This window comes from Crocuta crocuta, unplaced genomic scaffold (assembly GCF_008692635.1).
Source record: "Crocuta crocuta isolate KB4526 unplaced genomic scaffold, BGI_CrCroc_1.0 scaffold334, whole genome shotgun sequence".
NCBI lineage: Eukaryota > Metazoa > Chordata > Mammalia > Carnivora > Hyaenidae > Crocuta > Crocuta crocuta.
The window spans coordinates 2,600,450-2,620,135 of NW_027533260.1; the positions used below are offsets into that span (position 1 = coordinate 2,600,450).

General features: G+C 55.1%; 2 protein-coding genes across 2 annotated transcripts; one reads left to right on the plus strand and one right to left on the minus strand.

Annotated features, from left to right (window-relative positions):
* Positions 1-186: 186 nt before the first annotated feature.
* GYS1 (glycogen synthase 1) lies at positions 187-16,967 on the plus strand. Its single transcript, XM_077747113.1, has 16 exons — positions 187-484; positions 2,000-2,181; positions 4,115-4,306; positions 5,225-5,410; positions 5,658-5,802; positions 6,859-6,976; positions 7,280-7,400; positions 7,662-7,768; positions 9,316-9,375; positions 9,464-9,542; positions 11,638-11,751; positions 11,983-12,109; positions 14,404-14,499; positions 14,665-14,828; positions 15,248-15,328; positions 15,483-16,967. The coding sequence occupies exons 1-16, from the start codon at positions 367-369 to the stop codon at positions 15,804-15,806; spliced, it is 2,214 nt and encodes a 737-aa protein (XP_077603239.1). The 5' UTR covers positions 187-366; the 3' UTR covers positions 15,807-16,967.
* Positions 16,968-17,983: 1,016 nt separating this feature from the next.
* Positions 17,984-19,475, minus strand: FTL (ferritin light chain). The gene is made up of 4 exons (XM_077747374.1): positions 19,149-19,475; positions 18,833-18,979; positions 18,438-18,563; positions 17,984-18,315 (listed from the first exon to the last, which is right to left on the minus strand). Exons 1-4 carry the CDS (start codon positions 19,248-19,250, stop codon positions 18,163-18,165), a joined length of 528 nt encoding a protein of 175 aa, XP_077603500.1. The 5' UTR covers positions 19,251-19,475; the 3' UTR covers positions 17,984-18,162.
* Between the last annotated feature and the right edge of the window lie 211 nt (positions 19,476-19,686).

Consider the following 19,686-nt stretch of genomic DNA (forward strand, 5'->3'; position numbering starts at 1 on the left):
CCTGACGCTCTCATAGACCGCTGGGGGAGGGGCAGAGCAAACCCTACCTTGTCCACCAATGAGGAGACGCGGGAGCCCCCTCCCCCGGGCACGGACCAATGGCTCCGGCCCGGGGGCGGGCCCCGACCCCTGGCGGCCGCAAGATTTCACTGCAGGGGCCCCGGCGGCCTCAGTGACGCTGCGGCCGCCTCCAGCCTAGAGCCCAGCGCTCTGGGGCGGGGGTGCGGTCGTGCAATAGGAAGCCGAGGGCGTTGCAAGCTTCCCGTCGGGCACCAGCTACCTGGCCCCGCGCCCTGCCCTTTGCATTTCCCGGACATCTCTGGAGCCCCCACCTGTGGACCCTGGAGCCCCCTTCACGCGTCGGCCATGCCTCTAAACCGCACTTTGTCCATGTCCTCCCTGCCAGGACTGGAGGACTGGGAGGATGAATTCGACCTGGAGAACACAGTGCTCTTCGAGGTGGCCTGGGAGGTGGCTAACAAGGGTGAGCACGCCAGGCGATGGGTCCTGCACCAGGAGGGCAGTCGGGGATGGGGGCCGGAACTCTCGAGTCCTGGAGGACGGAGCTACATGGCATGATACTCTTGAATTCTGGGCAAGGAGCCTATGACTCCTGTGTCCTTGGGGAGGGGCCGGGGTATGTCTCCTGGACCCTGGCGGGGTGGGGATGGGGCGTCTGACCGTTAAGATGAAAGGAGGCTGGAAGTCCAATTACTGGGTCCTAGAGAAGAGGGCGCTAAAAGGAGCGATTCCTAGGTCCTCGAGGGAGGTTTCCCAGAGACCAGAGACTTGAGTCCTGAACTGGGAAGGAGATGGGGGGTGGCACTTTCGAGCACAAAACCGGGAAGTGGCTGGGTGTCAGACCTGTGGCCCTGTGGGAAGAGTCTGGGGATATAACTCCGGATCTGGGAGAGAGCCAACGGGGACATAGGATAGGATGCATGAGTCGTGGTGGCAGAATTTGGGGGCTGGCCACTTGAAAGTAAAGACGGGAAGGGCGGCCGACTCTAATTCTTAGATCTTAGGGTGGGAGAGAGTTGGTCCGAATGCCTAGACTGAAGGAAGCGAGGGTGTGAGCTATGTGTTTCTGGGAGTACTGGAGCCTGCGGCCTCAGACACATGCGTACTGGAATGAGGGACGGCTGGGAAGTCCTAAGTTGGTCAGGGGCTGGGCCCAGGATGGGAGTGGCTGGGGGCCTAGATTTCTGTGTCCCAGGCTCTGAAGGTCTTAAAGTTCTGGGTTTGGAAAACCCGCTGGGGTTGGAGGGAGCCGGGGGTTTGCTTTGCTGAGTCTTGGGAGAGAATGGGGCTGAGTCTTAGACCATGGCAGGCAGCCCGGGAACTGGGAGCCATGCATCACCAGGGCCCAGGCTCCAGTAGGTAAGGAGGCTGAGAGCCCAGACTTCTGGGTCTGGAGTGGAGTCACGGGAAGAGCCGGGCCCTGCATGTGCGTTCTCAGTTGGGGAGAGAAAACTGGGGGACAGGTCAGCAGAGTCCCTGGGAGCAAGGAATGATAATTCAGGCTTCTCTTGGGCAACTGTGGGAAGCTGAATCAGGCCATGGAGAGAGATTCGCCCCTATCGTGACCTAGAACCTGACTGAGAATTTAAACTCAGCTCCCAGAAACTGGGAACTTGGGGACCTGAGTTCTGCTGCTCCTTGCCAGCTTCTGTCATCCTTGGGACCCCGGCTCCTAATTCCCTCGGACCCAGGAGCCCGGGTCCCCAGCCCTTTCGTGTCTCAGACGCAGAGGTTTAGCCTGGGCCCCTTTCTCCCTCTGAGTCCCAACCCCAGCCCCGTTCTCCCTTACACCCAGGAGGGCTCCCCTTGAACTTCTGTCCCACTCTCCCTCTGACTCAAAAGGATGGGCTCTCAGCCCCCTCCTCCCTCTAAGCCGGAGGTCCAGGGCCCCAGTACCTCCCGTGGCCCCCTTCCCTGCCCCAGATCCCAGACCCGTGGACCTCGGCTGGGGCCTGCCCTCATGCACTTGGGCCCACAGTGGGCGGCATCTACACGGTGCTGCAGACGAAGGCGAAAGTGACAGGGGATGAATGGGGCGACAACTACTACCTGGTGGGACCGTACACGGAGCAGGGCGTGAGGACCCAGGTGGAGCTGCTCGAGCCCCCAACCCCGGCCCTGAAGAGGACGCTGGACTCCATGAACAGCAAGGGCTGCAAGGTGGGACATGGCCTGGCCGAGGGTAGGGAGGCGGGTGCCCAGAATCAGGGCGGGAGCAGCAGATGGAGACGGGAGGGGGGGAGGGAGGGGGCCCACAGGGGGAGGGAGGCATGGACAGAAACACGGGATGACCCAGTACTTTCCCAGGCAGACACAGAGGAGGTAAGAGTAACAGACACTCAGACAGACCCAGGACCCCATGAAGCAGGTGGGTGAACCCCAAGCTGTAAGACATTGGCGGATGGACAGACTGACAGCAGGTACACAAGACAGATTGAGAGATGGTTCCCAGGGGCCAAGATCTTCAGACCCACAGGGAGAATAAGAGCTAGACAGAAAGACAGCCAGCCAGGTGGAACCTGGGAGAGGCGGGCTCGGGGGGAGGCAGGAGTGCCAGAGTGGAGGTTCTGGAGCCTGAAGTTCAAAGTCACCTTCTCCACTTCCTGCCTGTGTGATCTTGGCTAATAAGCCTGCTAATAGCATCTAACTTATTCGTTTTGTGGGGGGGAGGATGCAATGGTTAATAAAGTCTTCAGCCCTGTTCCTGGCATCAGTTAGGACTGTGTGTGAGGTTTTGTGATCACGATCATCGTCATCATTATTATTATGAACAGCCAGGCTTGCAGTGAGGTGGACAGGCTGACCAAGGGAGCGAGATGGATGGAGAGAGATTGAGTTGAGTGTTCCAAAATGTGGTGATAGCCCTAGGGGCTACTGGAGTAGAGAGGCAGCCTGATGTTTCCAGGCGAAGGACCTAGAAGGGAGAGGAAGATAGAGTACCGATTCAGAGAAGAGAGACCAGCAGGCAGACCCAGGGGGCAGAGTCTCAGAGGAGCAGAGCCAGGACTTAAAGATAGGAAGGGAGAGTCCCAGAGCCCCGGATGAGGACTGAAGGATGAGCACAGAGAGGTGGCCGCCTCCCACGGGAAAGGCCATGATGTCGCAGGGTGGAAGGACAGACTGGTTGGGGTCTGGGAGGGAAGAGTATAGTGGTCCCTTCATTCATTCACAGCCTCTGGTTTGGGGTGGGGTCTGGAGTCCAGTGAGGCTGGGGGACCGTGTCCCTAAGGAACCCTAGGGACAGCCCAGCCCTCCCCCATGGCAGCTGCTCCCCACGTGCTGGGGGCCTAAGAATAGCCCCCCCCAGCAAAAGGGCAGACAACAGCTGGGAGGGGGAGGGGCTCCAAAGTCAGGCTCCCCAGGCTGGGAAAAGCCAGGTCAGGAAGACGCACGACTGCTTGCCGCCTGCACAGGGCTCTGGCAGCCGGCCCAGGACCTAGGCCATCATCTCAGGAGGAAAGCAGCCACCGGGAGAAATGTGGCAGCAGCAGGAAGAAATGTGGCAGCAAGGTTTAGAAACACGCCAGTGGGTCGAAAAATACAGCCCCTGGGGGTAGAAAGATGGCCAGTGTTAGAAAGGTGGCTGCAGAGTCCAAAAATGGGCCTGAGGGCAGAGGAAGGAGGCAGCAGGTGACAAATTTATAGTGAGAGGGTCAGAAGCAAGGCAGCGGGGGTGGAAGAATGTGGCAATGGGAACAGTGAAAGCAGCAGCCAGGGGAAGGAATAACGGCAGACGGTAACACGAGGGTCGGTGCGACAGAAGTGGCAGCAGACACAGAAATGAGGCAGGACGTTGGAGAAGGGCTAACGGTGGAGAAACAAGGCAGTGGAGGGCACAGAGTCAGGACCGTGTGACATGCATGCTTATAGGTAAGAGAAAGGAGGCAGTGGGTGGGGAACGATGGCGGTGGTTATAGAAAGGAAGCAAGGGACAGGGAAAATGTAACAGAGATGGACAAAGATTGTGGTGGGAACAACCAGCAGCACGTAGAGAAATAAGGCAGCGGGGGAGAAATTAGCAGAGGTAAGCCCCGCCGATGCTGAGCCCAGAGAGGTGTGGCCAAAGGCCTGAGCCTTCCTGTGGGTCCCCCAGGTGTATTTCGGACGCTGGCTGATCGAGGGGGGCCCCCTGGTGGTGCTCCTGGACGTGGGGGCCTCAGCCTGGGCCCTGGAGCGCTGGAAGGGGGAGCTCTGGGACACGTGCAACATCGGGGTGCCCTGGTATGACCGCGAGGCCAACGACGCTGTCCTTTTTGGCTTCCTCACCACCTGGTTCCTGGGTGAGGTAGGCCCCACGCCGGTCCCCATGTCACTCCTGACCCGGACCCCAACCTACAATGGCCATTAGTCCCTGCCAGAGGGGGCAGGGTGGGAGGAGGTGGCTGAGTGGGACCCTGGGGGTGGCTGGCTTCTCCCAGGGCATTCTGGGAATTGTCGGTCCTTTTCCCAGCATTAGCTCTGACCTTTGGGAACATGGACACCCAGGGCCCCAGACTCTTTTTTTCCTCAGAAGCTCAAACTCCCAACCCCAGCGTCATTCACTCTAATCTCCTCGGTATAGAAATTTTGAACCATTAGCTTTTGGGGGTGCAGGCCTGGCTAGAGGGCTTGCACCAGGGCGTTCTGGGAGTTGTAGTTCTGTAGTCTGATAGTGGCTGGACTTAGCTCTCAGATGGGGCCCTGGATGTTTGGGGGGCTCCAGCCTATAGGAGAACCAGGAACCCTGGTTCTGACCCCCTTTTAGGCTTTAAAAGGCTGAAGAAACTTCACTTCTCCTGCCCCAGGGAAACCAGTTTATGAATTGGCAAGTCCTAGGGCATTCTGGGAGTTGTAGTCCTTGAGTCCGTACTGGGTGCCCCTCCACTCTTGATTGAGATAAAAGAGTCTCCAGGAATTACGTCCAGGACCTGGGGACACTGAAACTTCAGACTTTCCTTTTACAGCCCTGCTGGGACTTAGAAGGTTGGCCAACCTCTCCCCCGTCCCCCGCTCCCATCAGCTTTGAGGGCTGGGGTCACTGGTATGGCTGCATCAAAGGTTTACAGTTACTTGTTCCAGAGGAATTGCAGCAGGCTGCCACCCACTCTGTGCGAGAATGGTGATAGACTTAGCTCTCCCCTGCTTCCCTGTCCACCTTGGGGACTGTCGGTTGTCTGCACGACACACACGGAGACTCGGTGACCCTGTTGCTGTTGCCCCACAGTTCCTGGCCCAGAGTGAGGAGAAGCCACATGTGGTGGCACACTTCCACGAGTGGCTGGCGGGCATTGGCCTCTGCCTGTGCCGGGCCCGGCGGCTGCCCGTGGCTACAATCTTCACCACCCACGCCACACTCCTGGGACGATACCTGTGTGCCGGTGCCGTGGACTTCTACAACAATCTGGAGAATGTGAGCCCGGAACGTGGCAGATGGGGGCTGCGAGTGGTTCGGGACCGCCCAAAGCTGCCCGGGAAGCCCAGGGGCATCACAAGCTTCCTTTTCTCCCATGACCCAGGGGTCCAAGTCCTCAACCCCTTCCTCCCTTAGACAAAGGAGTTCAGCTTCCAACCCCAACCACCTCCGGGACCCTGGAGTCTGGACCTCCAGAGTCTTCTCCCTAATTCTTCTAACCTGAGTGCCCTCCCTTCCCACCCAGTTCAACGTGGACAAGGAAGCAGGGGAGAGGCAAATCTATCACCGCTACTGCATGGAGCGGGCAGCGGCCCACTGCGCTCACGTCTTTACTACCGTGTCCCAGATTACTGCCATCGAGGCTCAACACCTGCTCAAGAGGACACCAGGTAGGGAATAAGCTGGGGTCCCTAGACATGAATGAGGCAGTCTGTGCTAAGGCATATACCGCTTTTTGTAACTGTAGACAGGGAAGGCTGTACACCCCCAGAAGGCCCTAAGTTGACGGCTTGAATAGGAAGCTACTTGGTTATACACTCAAGAGGCTGATGGGAAGTATAGTTCCTTTGACAGTCATTTCAAAATGATAAAGTTATCTTCTTGGGTAATGTAGTTATTGGTCTTCGGAAAGGGAATGGAGTTTCACTGGGTTTTGGTTTTGAGAAGATCGGTGTTGGAATCAGTTATTCTTTTTTTTTTTAAGTTTATTTATTTTAAGAGAGAGAGAGTGCAAGCAGGGGGAGGGACGGAGAGAGAGAACCCCAGGTAGGCTCTGCACGGTCAGCGTAGAGCCCAAGGCGGGGCTTGATCCCCCGAACCGTGAGATCATGACCTGAGCCAAAACCAAGTTGGATGCTTAACTGACTGAGCCACCCAGGCACCCCTGGAATCAGTTATTCTTTTTGGGTTATAGCACCCATTCTCAATGGGTGTATTGTGAGAACTACAATTCCCAGGAGGCCTTTGGCTAGCCAGCTCTTTCTCCTTCTGGAGCTGATGGTGGTTATAATGTTTCGTTGATGTGTTTTAATTTGTAGGACGATAGGAAATAGTTGGGACCCTCAAAGAGGCTTGAAGGTTGAGGGTGAATTCTGGGAGAAGCAGGATGTGGATGTTTAAATCTTCCCAGTGCAGGGTGTGATAGGGGAAACAAAATAACTACAACTCCCATAGGCCCCAAGGTAGATCATCTCTCTGTGTGGTTAGCCATTTGCAGAGGCTGCTGGGAGTTGTAGTTGTGCTTGTGAACATAAGCAAGTGACTTTGGGCAAGAAAGCATCTGAGTGGCAGGGTAGCTGGGTCACCAAGGGAGCTCCTTGAGGAACTTCTATAACCAAGGGATTGTGAAAGGAAAGGAGTCTTTCCTTTGTTTATTCATTCAACCACACGGATTAGTATGAACAAATGAAGATATGAAACATGGACTTTCTCCCCCCAAATCCCAGATATCGTGACCCCCAATGGACTGAATGTGAAGAAGTTTTCTGCTATGCATGAGTTCCAGAACCTCCATGCTCAGAGCAAGGCTCGAATCCAGGAGTTTGTGCGGGGCCATTTTTATGGGTACGTGGACCAGATACGTAGGTCTTAAGAGAGGAGGGGGCTAGGAACCCAGTGCATGAGTCTAAGAGATGGGACAACCGAGGGCCCAGCCTCTCACATTCCTGAGCGCCAGAACAATGGCGGAGTATTGACGTATTGATCCCAGTCTAAGGAGAAAAGAACTTCAATTCCCAGGAGCCCCCACGATGCCTCTGCACTGCCTAAGATGCTCTTTGCCCCTGTAGCTTCTGGGGTTTGTAGTTTCAAGGCCAGGGATAGCAGGTCCTCACCCTTGGCCTCACCCATGCCTTGTGGCTTTTTTAGGCACCTGGACTTCAACTTGGACAAGACCTTGTATTTCTTTATCGCCGGCCGCTACGAGTTCTCTAACAAGGGGGCTGATGTCTTCCTAGAGGCCTTGGCCCGGCTCAACTATCTGCTCAGAGTAAGGCCTGGGCTTTGAGAAGACAAAAAGAGGAAGAGAAAATCAGCACATAATGTGGGGTGGGGGGGGTTGTGAAGGGAAAACATAGAAACCCAGAAAGACGGGAGTCCCAGTGCGGATGGTAAATCTAATTCTCCTTGGCGGGAAGGAGCACAGCTGGGCCATAGTGGTCTTGATGGGTGGAAAAGGGGAGGTGGCTTCAGCCTTCTCCCAGGTGATCCTGACCCCCTCCCCCCACCCCACGCCTCTTCCTCTGTCCAGGTGAACGGCAGCGAGCAGACGGTGGTCGCCTTCTTCATCATGCCGGCTCGGACCAACAATTTCAACGTGGAAACCCTCAAAGGCCAGGCTGTGCGCAAGCAGCTTTGGTCAGCAGCCCTTGGCCCCAGATCCCTGCCGTTCCCACTCCGAGCCAGGGCTTTGGGAGGCTCGGTGTTGTTACCCCTGGAACACGAGCAGTTTGCCCCCCAGAAATTCCTAGTGAAGTCACTTGCTTAAGATGCCTCCAGCTCGGGCAGTAAGGAGTCTCAGGCAGGACAAGTGCGATCGCACCACCAGGGCCCTGACCTCAAACTGGCGAGGTCCCACTTGGGCCACTGACCCTTGGTGGCTTTGTGATCATTCCCTCATCCACAAAAGCCATTCATTAGCCATCAGATGTTCACTGAGCACCTACCGCGGACCAGGCACTGTTCCAGGCCCTGGGGACGTAGCTGTGAATGAGGACCATAGAATCCCTGCCCTCGCCGAGCTCACATTCTAGAAAGTTCTATAGAAAGTGCTCTAGGGTGCCTGGCTGGCTCACTTGGGAGAGCATGTGGCTCTTGGTCATGGGGTTGTAAGTTCGAGTACCATGTTGGGCATAGATAGAGATTACCACTTGAAAATTTTTTTCAACTTAAAAAAAATTTTTTTTAAAAATTTATTTCTGAGAGAGAGAGAGGCAGCGTGGGCAGGGGAGGGTCAGAGAGAGAGGGAGACACAGAATCTGAAACAGGCTCCGGGCTCTGAGCTGGCTGTCAGCATAGAGCCTGACACGGGGCTCGAACCCACGAACCGTGAGATCATGACCTGAGCTGAAGTCAGACGCTTAACCGACTGAGCCACCCAGGCGCCCCCCAAAAATAAAATCTTTAAAACAATAACAAAAAGAAAGTGCTCTGGCGAGAAAATAAAGCAGGACTGGAATGTGAGATGGGACACGGAATGGTCAGGACAGGCCATGCTGAGAAAGTTGCCATTGGATGGAGACCAGTAGAAGAAATGAGGGAGGGAGCCCTGTGTGTATCTGGGGAATAGCATTTCAGGCAGAGGAGGAACAGCAGATGCAAAGGCCCTGAGGTGTATTTGAGAAAACACAGGGACACCAGTGCGGCTAGCGTAGGGCGCTTTAGGGAGATGGGGTAGAAAATGAGGCCAGAGCTATGAGAGGATGAGGATTAGAAGAATGTCATTGAGGCCGCGGGGTGTCCCTGTGCTAGTTCGCTTGTGCACATAAAATTTCCTCTCTCCGAACATCATTTTCCCTTTTTATAACACGGGGCTTAGCATGGCCGCCGTCAGGACTAGTGCAAGTCCTAATAATAGCTGACATTTCTGGAAGGCTCGCTGTGTGCCAGGCACTGTGCACTGTTTGTCATGACTTCATCAAGTTTTCCCTGCAAACCTCTGAGGTTGGTTCTATTTTTATCCCCGTCTGACAAATGAGTCACCGAAGTCAGAGAGGGAAGGCCACCTGTCCCTGGCCACACAGCTGATGCAAGGCACAGGGGATTCGAGCCTTCCGAGGCCTGTTTCCCAGGTCCCCATGCTCCAGCTCAAAACCCCCAGGGCCTCTCTGCTCAGATCTCAGTCTAACAGCTGACAATAAATGGCAGGTGGCGTCTATGTGATGCTCTGCCTCTTCCCCTTCTAGGGATACGGCCAACACAGTGAAGGAGAAGTTCGGAAGGAAGCTTTACGAGTCCTTGCTGGTGTGAGTGTCCCGCCCCCGGCCCTGCATCCTCCTGGGCCCTGACTCCTCTGATCACCATTCCCAGAGGCATACCTTGGTCTCCTTGCAGGGGGAGCCTCCCGGACATGAACAAGATGCTGGACAAGGAAGACTTCACTATGATGAAGAGAGCCATCTTTGCCACGCAGGTATGGTCTGGGCCCCTGAACAGAGACAGGGTGACGCCAGGCAGCCCCAGGGGCAGCTTGCCGTGTTAGTGCTGACCCCAGAGATTGCTGGAAGCTCAGCTTTACCAGCAGCCCTTATCAGGGAATCAATTTATTTTTTGAAGGTTTATTTATTTTCAAGGGAAGGAGAGAGAGAGACAGAGAGATAGAGTGTGTGCAGGGGAGGGGCAGAGAGAGAGGGAGGTACAGAATCCAAAGCAGGCTCCAGGCTCTGAGCTGTCAGCACAGAGCCTGATGCCGGGCTTGAAGCCACCAGTTGCAAGATCCTGACCTGAGCTAAGGTCAGGTGCTTTAACCAACTGAGCCACCCGGGCGCCCCCCAGTGGCTTATTCTGCTTCGGGGGATGCTAGGAGTTGTATTTTTTTGTTTGTTTGTTTGTTTTGTTTTTGGAGTTGTAATTTCATTGAGCCCCTGGGGTCAGTGCACAAAAGATGAAAGAGAACTTTAGGAGGTCAACACAGCCCACAGAAGAATTACAAGTCCCCATTGTCCCTGGGTCTTGCTGCAGACTAGCTTCATACTCTTTAGGGCCAGAAGGTTTTAGCTAAAACATTAGCTGTTACCAGAAGAGCATTGAAAACTCTCAGTAACTGCTGTTTTTCTTATCCCACAGGCTGTGTGCCTTAGTCCCCAAACATTCCTGGGAGTTGTAGCCTCTTTAGATTACTGAAGTCAATGGAACTAGCTAGATGGGAAACCTTAGAAGGACACAGCAGTAAAAAAGAGAGAGAGAGAGAGAGAGAGAGAGAACTACAACTTCCAGCAGCCACTGTTTCAGCATGCCTCCCCTGTCCCTGAGGCTCCTGGCAGGGAGAGTTCTTCTCAGGAGTCAGAAATCTTTGGTACCTGTGGTCAGAGTGGGCGAGCCACTTCCTGGGGAATGGAAATCTAGATAGATAAGCTGCACAAATAAGGTGTGATGCACTTTGGGCCAAATTACAATTTTTCTTTCTTTCTTTTTTTTTTTTAGGTTTATTTATTTATTTTGAGAGAGAGAGTATAAGGGAGGGACAAAGAAAGAGAATCCCAAGCTGGCCCTGCGCTTCCAGCACGGAGCCTGACTTGGGGCTCAAACCCAGAAACCGTGAGATCAGGACCTGAGCCAAAACAAAGAGATGCTTAACTGACTGCGCCACCTTGTGCCCCTAAATTACAATTTCTAATAGTTCCTTAAGCAGTCAGGTTCACTGTGGATGTGTATGCATTGCCATGGGGCTGCTGGAGTTGTAGTTTCTTGGGCCCCTGGAGCTGACTGAAGGCGAGTAGAACTTTAAATGAATAGAAGTTACAAATAACTACATATCCCAGCACCCCGTGGGATTTCCTAGCTCTCGCCTCCTCCAGTGACTCTTGGGAATTGTGGTTTCTCGGGGCCTCGGTTGGGCGTGGAGGTGGAGGGAATTCAAGGATGGAGAGTAAAGGGAACTTGGAAAGCAAGCCAGGCTTTTCATACTTTTCATAAGAAAACTACAACTTCCAGCAGCCCCTGAAGCTTGCTGCCATATTGGCAAAGTCTCTACCCCATTGACTTGGGGGAATTTTACTTCCTTTAGGTTTCTTTGATGACGGGGCCAAGAGTACAGAACCAAATAACTACAACGCCCTGCAGTCAGGAAGGCAGGTTAATGCTGGCTTTGCCTCAAAGACACATGGGAATTGTAGTCTCTTTTCAGCTCATGGTGGCGTGTTTTTTTGTTTTTTTTAATGTTGATTTATTTTTGAGAGAGACAGAGAGACAGAGGGTGAGCAGAGGAGGGACAGAGAGAGACGGAGACACAGAATCTGAAACAGGCTCCAGGCTCTGGGATGTCAGCACAGAGCCTGATGTAGAGCTCAAACCCACGAACTGTGAGATCATGACCTGAGCCAAAGTCAGATGCTTAACCGACTGAGCCAACCGAGGCGTCCCTGAGTATTTATAACTCCTAATCTCTTGGGCTTGTGGCCCCACAACCTGGTGGGAATTGCGGTCTCCCCCTGGGTCAGCATGGATCACAGGGAAAAGGGAGCCCTCTGTCCCTTCTCTGACCCCCATCCCTCTTGTGGCCCCTACAGCGACAATCTTTCCCCCCTGTGTGCACCCACAATATGCTGGATGACTCCTCGGATCCTATCCTGACCACCATCCGCCGAATTGGGCTCTTCAATAGTAGTGCTGACAGGGTCAAGGTGAGGGCAGTGGCCAGGCCGGGTTAAGCATGGTGGGGTGGGGTGGAGGTAGGGGGAGCTGGGCCTCACATCCCCTGGTTTATTAAGACCTCAGCACGTTAAGCGGACAGACTTGGATTCAATGCTTTGTCCTACCGCTGACCTGTGCGACTTTAGACAAGCGCTTCACCCTCTCTGGGTGCCTCTGAGATCCCAGGGAGTTTGGGCTGAGCTCTTCTTTTTCACTGCTAGGTGATTTTCCACCCAGAGTTCCTCTCCTCCACGAGCCCCCTGCTCCCCGTGGATTATGAGGAATTTGTCCGTGGCTGCCACCTTGGGGTCTTCCCCTCCTACTATGAGCCTTGGGGCTACACGCCGGGTGAGTGCAGCATGGTGGTCGGCTCCTAATCAGATGGGGCAAGGCGCTTGCCTGCTCTGTGCCCCCAGCTCTCCTTTGCCAAACAGGGACAATGGCAACAGTCTGTTGGCCTACAGCATGTTTTTTTGTGACACAGTAGCTCAGGTGATGTGTGACTAGAGGGCTGATGTCACAGGTCACACGCGATTTCCCCCAATCTGCTGATGTTTGACCCCCCAGATATCCACAGCTGAATGCATAGCTCACTCACACGACTGAATGTGGGCAAGTCTCTCCGAGGTGTCCCCAGTGCCCATTCGCTCCACCTTCCTCTTTTACGAAGGCGCTGGCTCCCTTTATTATTATTTTTTTTTTACATTTAATTATTTTGAGAGAGAGAGAGACAGCATGAGCATGGGAGGGGCAGAGAGAGAGGGAGAATCCCAAATGGGGATTCGATGTGGGACTCGAACTCACAAAACTGTGAGATCATGAGCTGAGCTGAAACCAAGAGTTGGATGCTTAACCAACTGAGCCCCCCAGGTGCCCCTGCATTGGCTCCTTTTAGACACAGGCTCCAAGTTGGGGCTTATTTGCAGCTCTCCCTCATTTGGGGACATTTTGCTGTGGCCCCAAACTCAACACTTCTCACACTCTTTTCAGTCAAGATACCTTCATGCTTTTGAGGCTAAGCAAATATCACATTTGCTGTAGTATTTCTTTTCTTTTTTTATTTATTTATTTACTTATTTTTTTGTTTTGTTTTTGTTTTTTTTTAATGTTTTATTTATTTCTAGGAGAGAGAGAGACAGCGTGAGCAGGGGAGGGTCAGAGAGAGAGGGAGTCACAGACTGAAACAGGCTCCAGGCTCTGAGCTGGCAGTCAGCACAGAGCCTGACGCGGGGCTCGAACCCATGAACCGTGAGATCATGACCTAAGCGAAAGTCGGACGCTTAACCGACTAAGCCACCCAGGTGCCCCTAGGACTTCTTAATTTATGAGCAATTTAACATCTTTGTAAACTGTGCTTGCATAGTAATTAGGGTAATGATTTTTCCAGTTTCATTTCGGTCATGGTTACAGTGCATAGGTCTTGTGCGCTTGGCCCCAACCCTGTTTTTCTCATTAAGCCCTGTTATAGTTGCTGCCTGCATTTGCAGGTTAGAGAGGTTTTTAGGAACACTTACGTGAGAATTTTTTTTTTTAAATTTTTAATGCATATTTTTGAGAGAGGGAGAGACAGAGTGCAAGTGGGGGAGAGACAAAGAGAGAAACACACAGAATCTGGAGGCTGCAGGCTCTGAGCTGTCAGCACAGAGCTGGATGCGGGCCTTGAACCCAGGAATGCAAGATCATGACCTGAGTCGAAGTTGGACACTCAACCGATTGAGCCACCCAGGTGGCTCTACATGAGAATTATAATAAACTACTTGAACCACTTCTCAGGCTTGTTAAGGGTATGAAATGAGGCAGGAATGAGAGACTTTTTCTTGTCTCCTGTCAAAACTATGTCTGGTACAAGAATATCTTACAGGTTGTGAGGATTGAGTAAAATGGTAGACGTTGGCACTGAGTACGTACTTAATAATTTAGCATCCTGTCACCTTAACTTTAGATTCCTTATTCTGAAGCCTTGGGACAAGTGATTCCCTTTTCTGAGCCTCTTAGCTTCCCTTCTGAGGAACAGACTATGATCTTTGAATGCACTCACTGTCTGGTTTTGTGGGCTCAGTGATTTGCTCACGTTGTCAGTAGATGGCGCTATTGAGGCTTTTTTTTTTTTTTTTTAAATTTATTTCTGGAGAGAGAGAGCGAGAGAGAGCAGGGGAGGGTCAGAGAGAGAGGGAGACACAGAATCCAAAGTAGGCTCCAGGCTTTGAGCCAGCTGTCAGCATAGAGCCCGACGCGGGGCTCGAATCCACGAACCGTGAGATCATGTGAGCTGAAGTCGGACACTTAACCGACTGAGCCACCCAGGCGCCCCCGCTATTGAGGCTTCTATTGCGGTTTAAAAGTGCAAAACGGGGGGGCGCCTGGGTGGCTTAGTCGGTTAAGTATCCGACTTTCGCTTAGGTCATGATCTCGCGGTTCGTGGGTTCGAGCCCCGCGTCGGGCTCTATGCTGACAGCTGGCTCAAAGCCTGGAGCCTACTTTGGATTCTGTGTCTCCCTCTCTCTCTGACACTCCCCTGCTCACGCTGTCTCTCTTTCTCTCTCCTAGAAATAAATAAAAAAAAAAAACATTAAAAAAATTAAAAAAAAATAAAAGTGCAAAACGGGAAAGCTTACGTGGACCCTTCTCCCTCCTCCCCGCAGCTGAGTGCACGGTTATGGGCATCCCCAGCATCTCCACCAACCTCTCCGGCTTCGGCTGCTTCATGGAGGAGCACATCGCAGACCCCTCAGCTTACGGTCAGCGACCAGACCGAGAGCCGACACTTGGCTCCTGGGTCGGGGAAGGGATGGGCTCCCGGGCGCCGGGCTAGGGAGACGGGTCCTGGTGCCACAGAGTCCCCAGGAGAATGAAGGGTTCCTTAGTGTGATTTCTGAGCCCTGCCCCGTCCTGGCGCCCCACAGGCATCTACATTCTGGACCGGCGGTTCCGCAGCCTGGATGATTCCTGCTCGCAGCTCACCTCCTTCCTCTACAGCTTCTGCCAGCAGAGCCGGCGGCAGCGAATCATCCAGAGAAACCGCACGGAGCGCCTCTCAGACCTCCTGGACTGGAAATACCTAGGCCGGGTATCACTCCCTTCTTCCGGTCTCTGATGTCTCCGCCTCCCAGGCTGGCGCAGGGCGGGGCAGTCTCGTGCGTGAAGCAGTTGCTCATCCTTTGAGAAATTAACCAACCTTCGCAGGTAGCCCTCATTGGCCAGCGTTACCTTACTCGCATAAGCGGGTGGCCAGAGCGGTACCTGGCCTAAGAACTCCGCCCGCGTTCGTGGGGGTGTGGCCCAGAGACTGTCCCGTCACAGCTCTGCCTATCTACTGAGTGCAGCCAAAAGACGGATGCTTGGCATAGGGGCTGATTGGCAAGTGCCAGAAGGCGCTCATCTGCGTAGAGTGTAGCTGGGGTTCGCCGCCTTCTCCATCTGCGGGGGGTGTGGTGGGGGGCGTCTGGTTCCCTTCCGCTGACCCTCCCTCCCTTTCTTTCCCCTAAGTACTATATGTCTGCGCGCCACATGGCGCTGGCCAAGGCCTTTCCAGAACACTTCACCTATGAGCCCCACGAGGCTGACGCGGTGAGTGGACCCCGATCTCTCTGATGGGCCTGGAGCTAGAGGGCTGGGGTGGGTGCACGTCCCTCCTGGAGGGTGAAGGCCCTGGGGGAAGCTGCAGCCCCCCCACCCCATTCCCCGCTCACTCTGGGTTTGTGCTCACACCCCCGTGACGCAGACCCAGGGCTACCGCTACCCTCGGCCGGCCTCGGTGCCGCCCTCGCCCTCGCTGTCGCGACACTCAAGCCCTCACCAGAGCGAGGACGAGGAGGAGCCCCGGGACGCGCCGCCGGATGTAGACGGGGAGCGCTACGACGAGGAAGAGGAGGCCGCCAAGGACCGGCGCAACATCCGCGCCCCCGAGTGGCCGCGCCGCGCCTCGTCCGCCTCTTCCTCGGGCGGGAGCAAGCGCGGCTCGGTGGACACGGCGCCCTCCAGCTCGGTCAGCACTCCCAGCGAGCCCCTCAGCCCCGCCAGCTCCCTGGGCGAGGAGCGCAACTGAGTCCCACACTCCCCGCCCGGTCCCGCCTCCCTGGTCCAAGGGTGGTTGGGGAAGCCCCACTCCACGTCCCGAACCTTCCTTGGGGGTCCACAGCCCCGCCCCCGCCGCCGTGCACTCCGGCCCTTCCAGCTCCGCCCTTGGAATCCCCCACACTCCGGAATCACGACTGTTGTGCCTTTCCTGGGTTCCAGAACGCGTAATCTGTGCCCTGGAGCCCTCCAGGCCTGGCCTGGGCCTCGGCCGCCTCCCGGGAGGGCCCGGGGTCGGCCATCACCCTGCCTTGGCGCCCGGGGCGGGTAGGAAACCTGGTCCGTGTTACAGCAGCGGCGGGAGGCTCCTGAGCCCTTTGTGGCCGGCTGATTTTCCAGCACAGAGAACATGCCGTGCTCAGGCGTGGCTCGGGGGCCACCAAGCTCTGGAAACCGGGTGTTGCCCCTGCTAATGGGGCCATCAGCTCCACAGCTGGGGCGCTTTCAGGGACTTCACCGAATCCAGAAGGTCCTCCATTTCAACTCCAGAACTCGGGCTCCAGGCCAGGGCACTCACGTGTTTACGCCGATCTAGCCCTTCTTGGGGTGTCTGGCTCTGCCCGGAGGGTCCCTCCACCCCTGCTCTCCTTTTTCTGGTACTTTGGCCAGTGGGAGGTGGTACAGAACCACTTGGCTTCTCATTTCTACTGGAGAACCTTCAGTCTCGGTCTAGATGCCTTTCTGGCCTTTTTTGAACCAGACCCTGTACCACCTTCCTTGAGAGTCTGAGCTCTCCCCTGTATCTTGAGATTCTGGTGCCTTCCAGAGGATCCCTCTGCTGAGGACGGAACTGGCCATCTTCCCCTGCCACAGCCTCCAAACCCTAGGCCCACCGAAAAACCACTGGGTTCTAGGTCCCGGCTGCCGAATCTGGAACCTCACCACTGTGCTGCTTTCCGGTCCCTTTCCCCAGTCTAGAACTGAGCCCACTAGGTTCTAGAACTTTCATATTTACCTCGAGGCTCTTCCATCCTTAAGCTGTGCCCTGCCCCCAGCTTTGGTGAAAGAGAGGGGCCCTTCATGTGTGCTGTGCTGTGTCTGATGCACTTGGTTTGCAGTTGGGAGGGGAGGGCAGAAGAGGTGTGATTGATGTGTGTCCAGAGTTGGAAAAAAATACATCTATATTTAAGAATCTGAGGTTTGGTCTGCTGTGAGGGCTCACTGGGCCTGACTCCTGTCTCCCCTCACCCCGCTTCTCTATCTTTACCTCCTCTTCCCCTCCCCCTGCCTGCACTACTGTGTCTCTGACACCCCGTCTCATTTTCCTGCCTCGGAGAGGCTTGAATTGCTGTTCTAGATTCTAGTTTTATTCCAGGGGAAGGCACTTCTTTGTTCAGTTGGGACTTGCAAGCAGCAAAAATTTGGCGAGGTTCTCTGTGGCAGAGAGGAACTGTCGCTGGGGCACGGGGAGAGACCCAAGGGGTAGCCCCAAAGCCTTCTGTGACTATTTAGATTTAAGTGAACCAGATTCCTCAGTAGCGCTGTGGCTGCCCCATTAGGCAGTGCAGATGGAATATTTCCACCATTGCAAAAAAGTTCTATTGAACAGAACTAGCTTAGAATGTATCCCTAGGGCACTGGCCTCTGGATTTTAGCCCTACTGCCCTTCTGAAGGGCTCTATTCTTAGGAAAAATGTTTTCACTTCTGGTCTTCTCTACAGTGCATCTCCAAGCCAATCCCATTTTAGGGAATAGAAAACTGGATATGCATGTGACCATCCTTCCCGTTAGCCAGGTGTTTGTGACCCACGCGGAACCCCCCCACCCGTGCCAGAACCATGAGCGGCCACCAACGTGTGGAGAGAAGTAACAGGTCAGAACAGGTGTCCAGGAGCCATTTCCTCTTTAGATTCTACCAGAAACAGAAGGGACCGGGGGGGGGGGGCAAAGTTCATAGTTCTGTAGCCTGGACCCAGCTGCTGCCTGCTAAGCCTCAAGCTTCTTCCAGCCCCGCCTGGAGAATTCAGCCCCAAGTTTCACATCTCATTTCTGGGCTGAGCCCCACCCCCTGGGGAAGACCTGGCCTTCCAGAACAGCAACGATGTGGGGCCAAGACCTCTCTCTGCCGGGGCAGTCCAGCTAGGAGCCTCATGAACATCGGTACCACTTCACTTCCCACACCATCACACACAACACACACCCAAAAAGTACCAGTTGCTGCAAAAAGCTTTATTGGTTTCATTTGGTCCACGGCTTGGGAGAGGGCTCCAGGGTGAAAAAGCTGCCTCGTGGCTGCAAGGAGAAACTTAGGCACAAGCCCTGGCACCGGGGGGGATGCCAGAGGGACCCTCTCAGAGGCTGCCGGGCTCCAGGGGCTCCAGAGGCTTCTAGTCGTGCTTGAGAGTGAGCCTCTCGAAGAGATACTCGCCCAGCCCAGCCTGGGGGCCGGAGAGCCTGCGGAGATTAGTCAGGTGGTCGCCCATCTTCTTGAGGAGTTTCACCTCCTCATCTAGAAAGTGATTCTCCAGGAAGTCACAGAGCTGAGGGGCAGGAGAGGAGAGAATATTGCATTTCCACATTAACGGTGCGATCGGTGGGGAAACGAGGCCCAAAAGGAAAACTGCCTCTAATTACATGTGGATGGGGGGGAGGGGGTACTCACATGGGGGTCTCCGCGGGCAGAACCCAAGGCATGCAGATCCAAAAGGTCCTTGTTCAAGTTCTTCTCCAGAAGCAGGGCGGCTTCCATGGCGTCCAGAGTTTTACCCCACTCATCTTGGGACGGCTTCTGTACAGACGACGGAGGGCTCAGGACTAGTACATACGTGGCAAAGCCGTCTAAGATCCGCCTCTATCACCCCCAGTCTCCTACAACTCCCCATGCGAAGAAACCACATTGCGGTGTGGACACCTACGTCTTTCGGCAAACATGGGGCGCCTCCATTTTGAGCCAAACAAACAGGAACGCTATCACCCAGAAGCCCACGCGGTGCCTAACCCGCTAAGCGCACGCACGGGCTGCTGGGATATGTAGTCCGCGGCCCGCACGCTATTTACCTGCACGTCCTGGAAGAGGGCGCGGCCGCCACGCTGGTTTTGCATCTTCAGGAGACGCTCAGCGCCCTCCCGCTTCTCCTCAGCCAACTCGCGGAAGAAGTGGCCCACGCCCTCCAGAGCCACATCGTCACGGTCGAAATAGAAGCCCTGCGGGAAGAGATGGCGCGAACACGGGTTAGAGGGAAGAAAGGCTGGCCAGGCGCTCGACTCCGCCCCCCGACTACCCGACGGGACAAAGAAAGCCAGCGCGTGCGCAGAGGGCCAGAGATACGCACTTGGGGGAAACTTGGGCTGGGGGCGTCCCGGGGACCCTCACCAGAGAGAGGTAGGTGTAGGAGGCCCGCAGATGCACGTTGACCAGACGGTTGACGGCGGCCTCCACCTCGGTGGAATAATTCTGACGAATCTGGGAGGTCATGGTTGATCGGTAATGAGTTAAGTTGAAAATCGGGTGTTGGCTGGTCCCGAAGGCGGAGGGTGGGCAAGACGATGGCTCCGAAGGTTGCGACTGGAAAAAAGGTTGGAGGGTGGTCGGATGCTGGTAGTAGGGGCGTCCCTGGGTCTGTTCCGTCCAAACACTGTTGAAGCAAGAGACAGATCCGCAGGACCGCCGAGCGCACTGCGAAAGGCCGTGGCCGAGGCGGCTTCTTTTATAGCGCGCGGGCCCTCGGAGGTGGGGCGTTCAGGGGGGCGCGATCGGCCAATCTGCGGTGTTGGGAGGCGGGGCTTGGAGCCCGCACTTGACCAATCCGAGTTGATAGGAGTCCCAGACGCCCGCCCAGAGGTGGGGAAGTCACGCGCCAGTGCGCGAGGCTGTTGTGAAATGGGGAAATGGGGGTGGGGAGGTTAGGGGT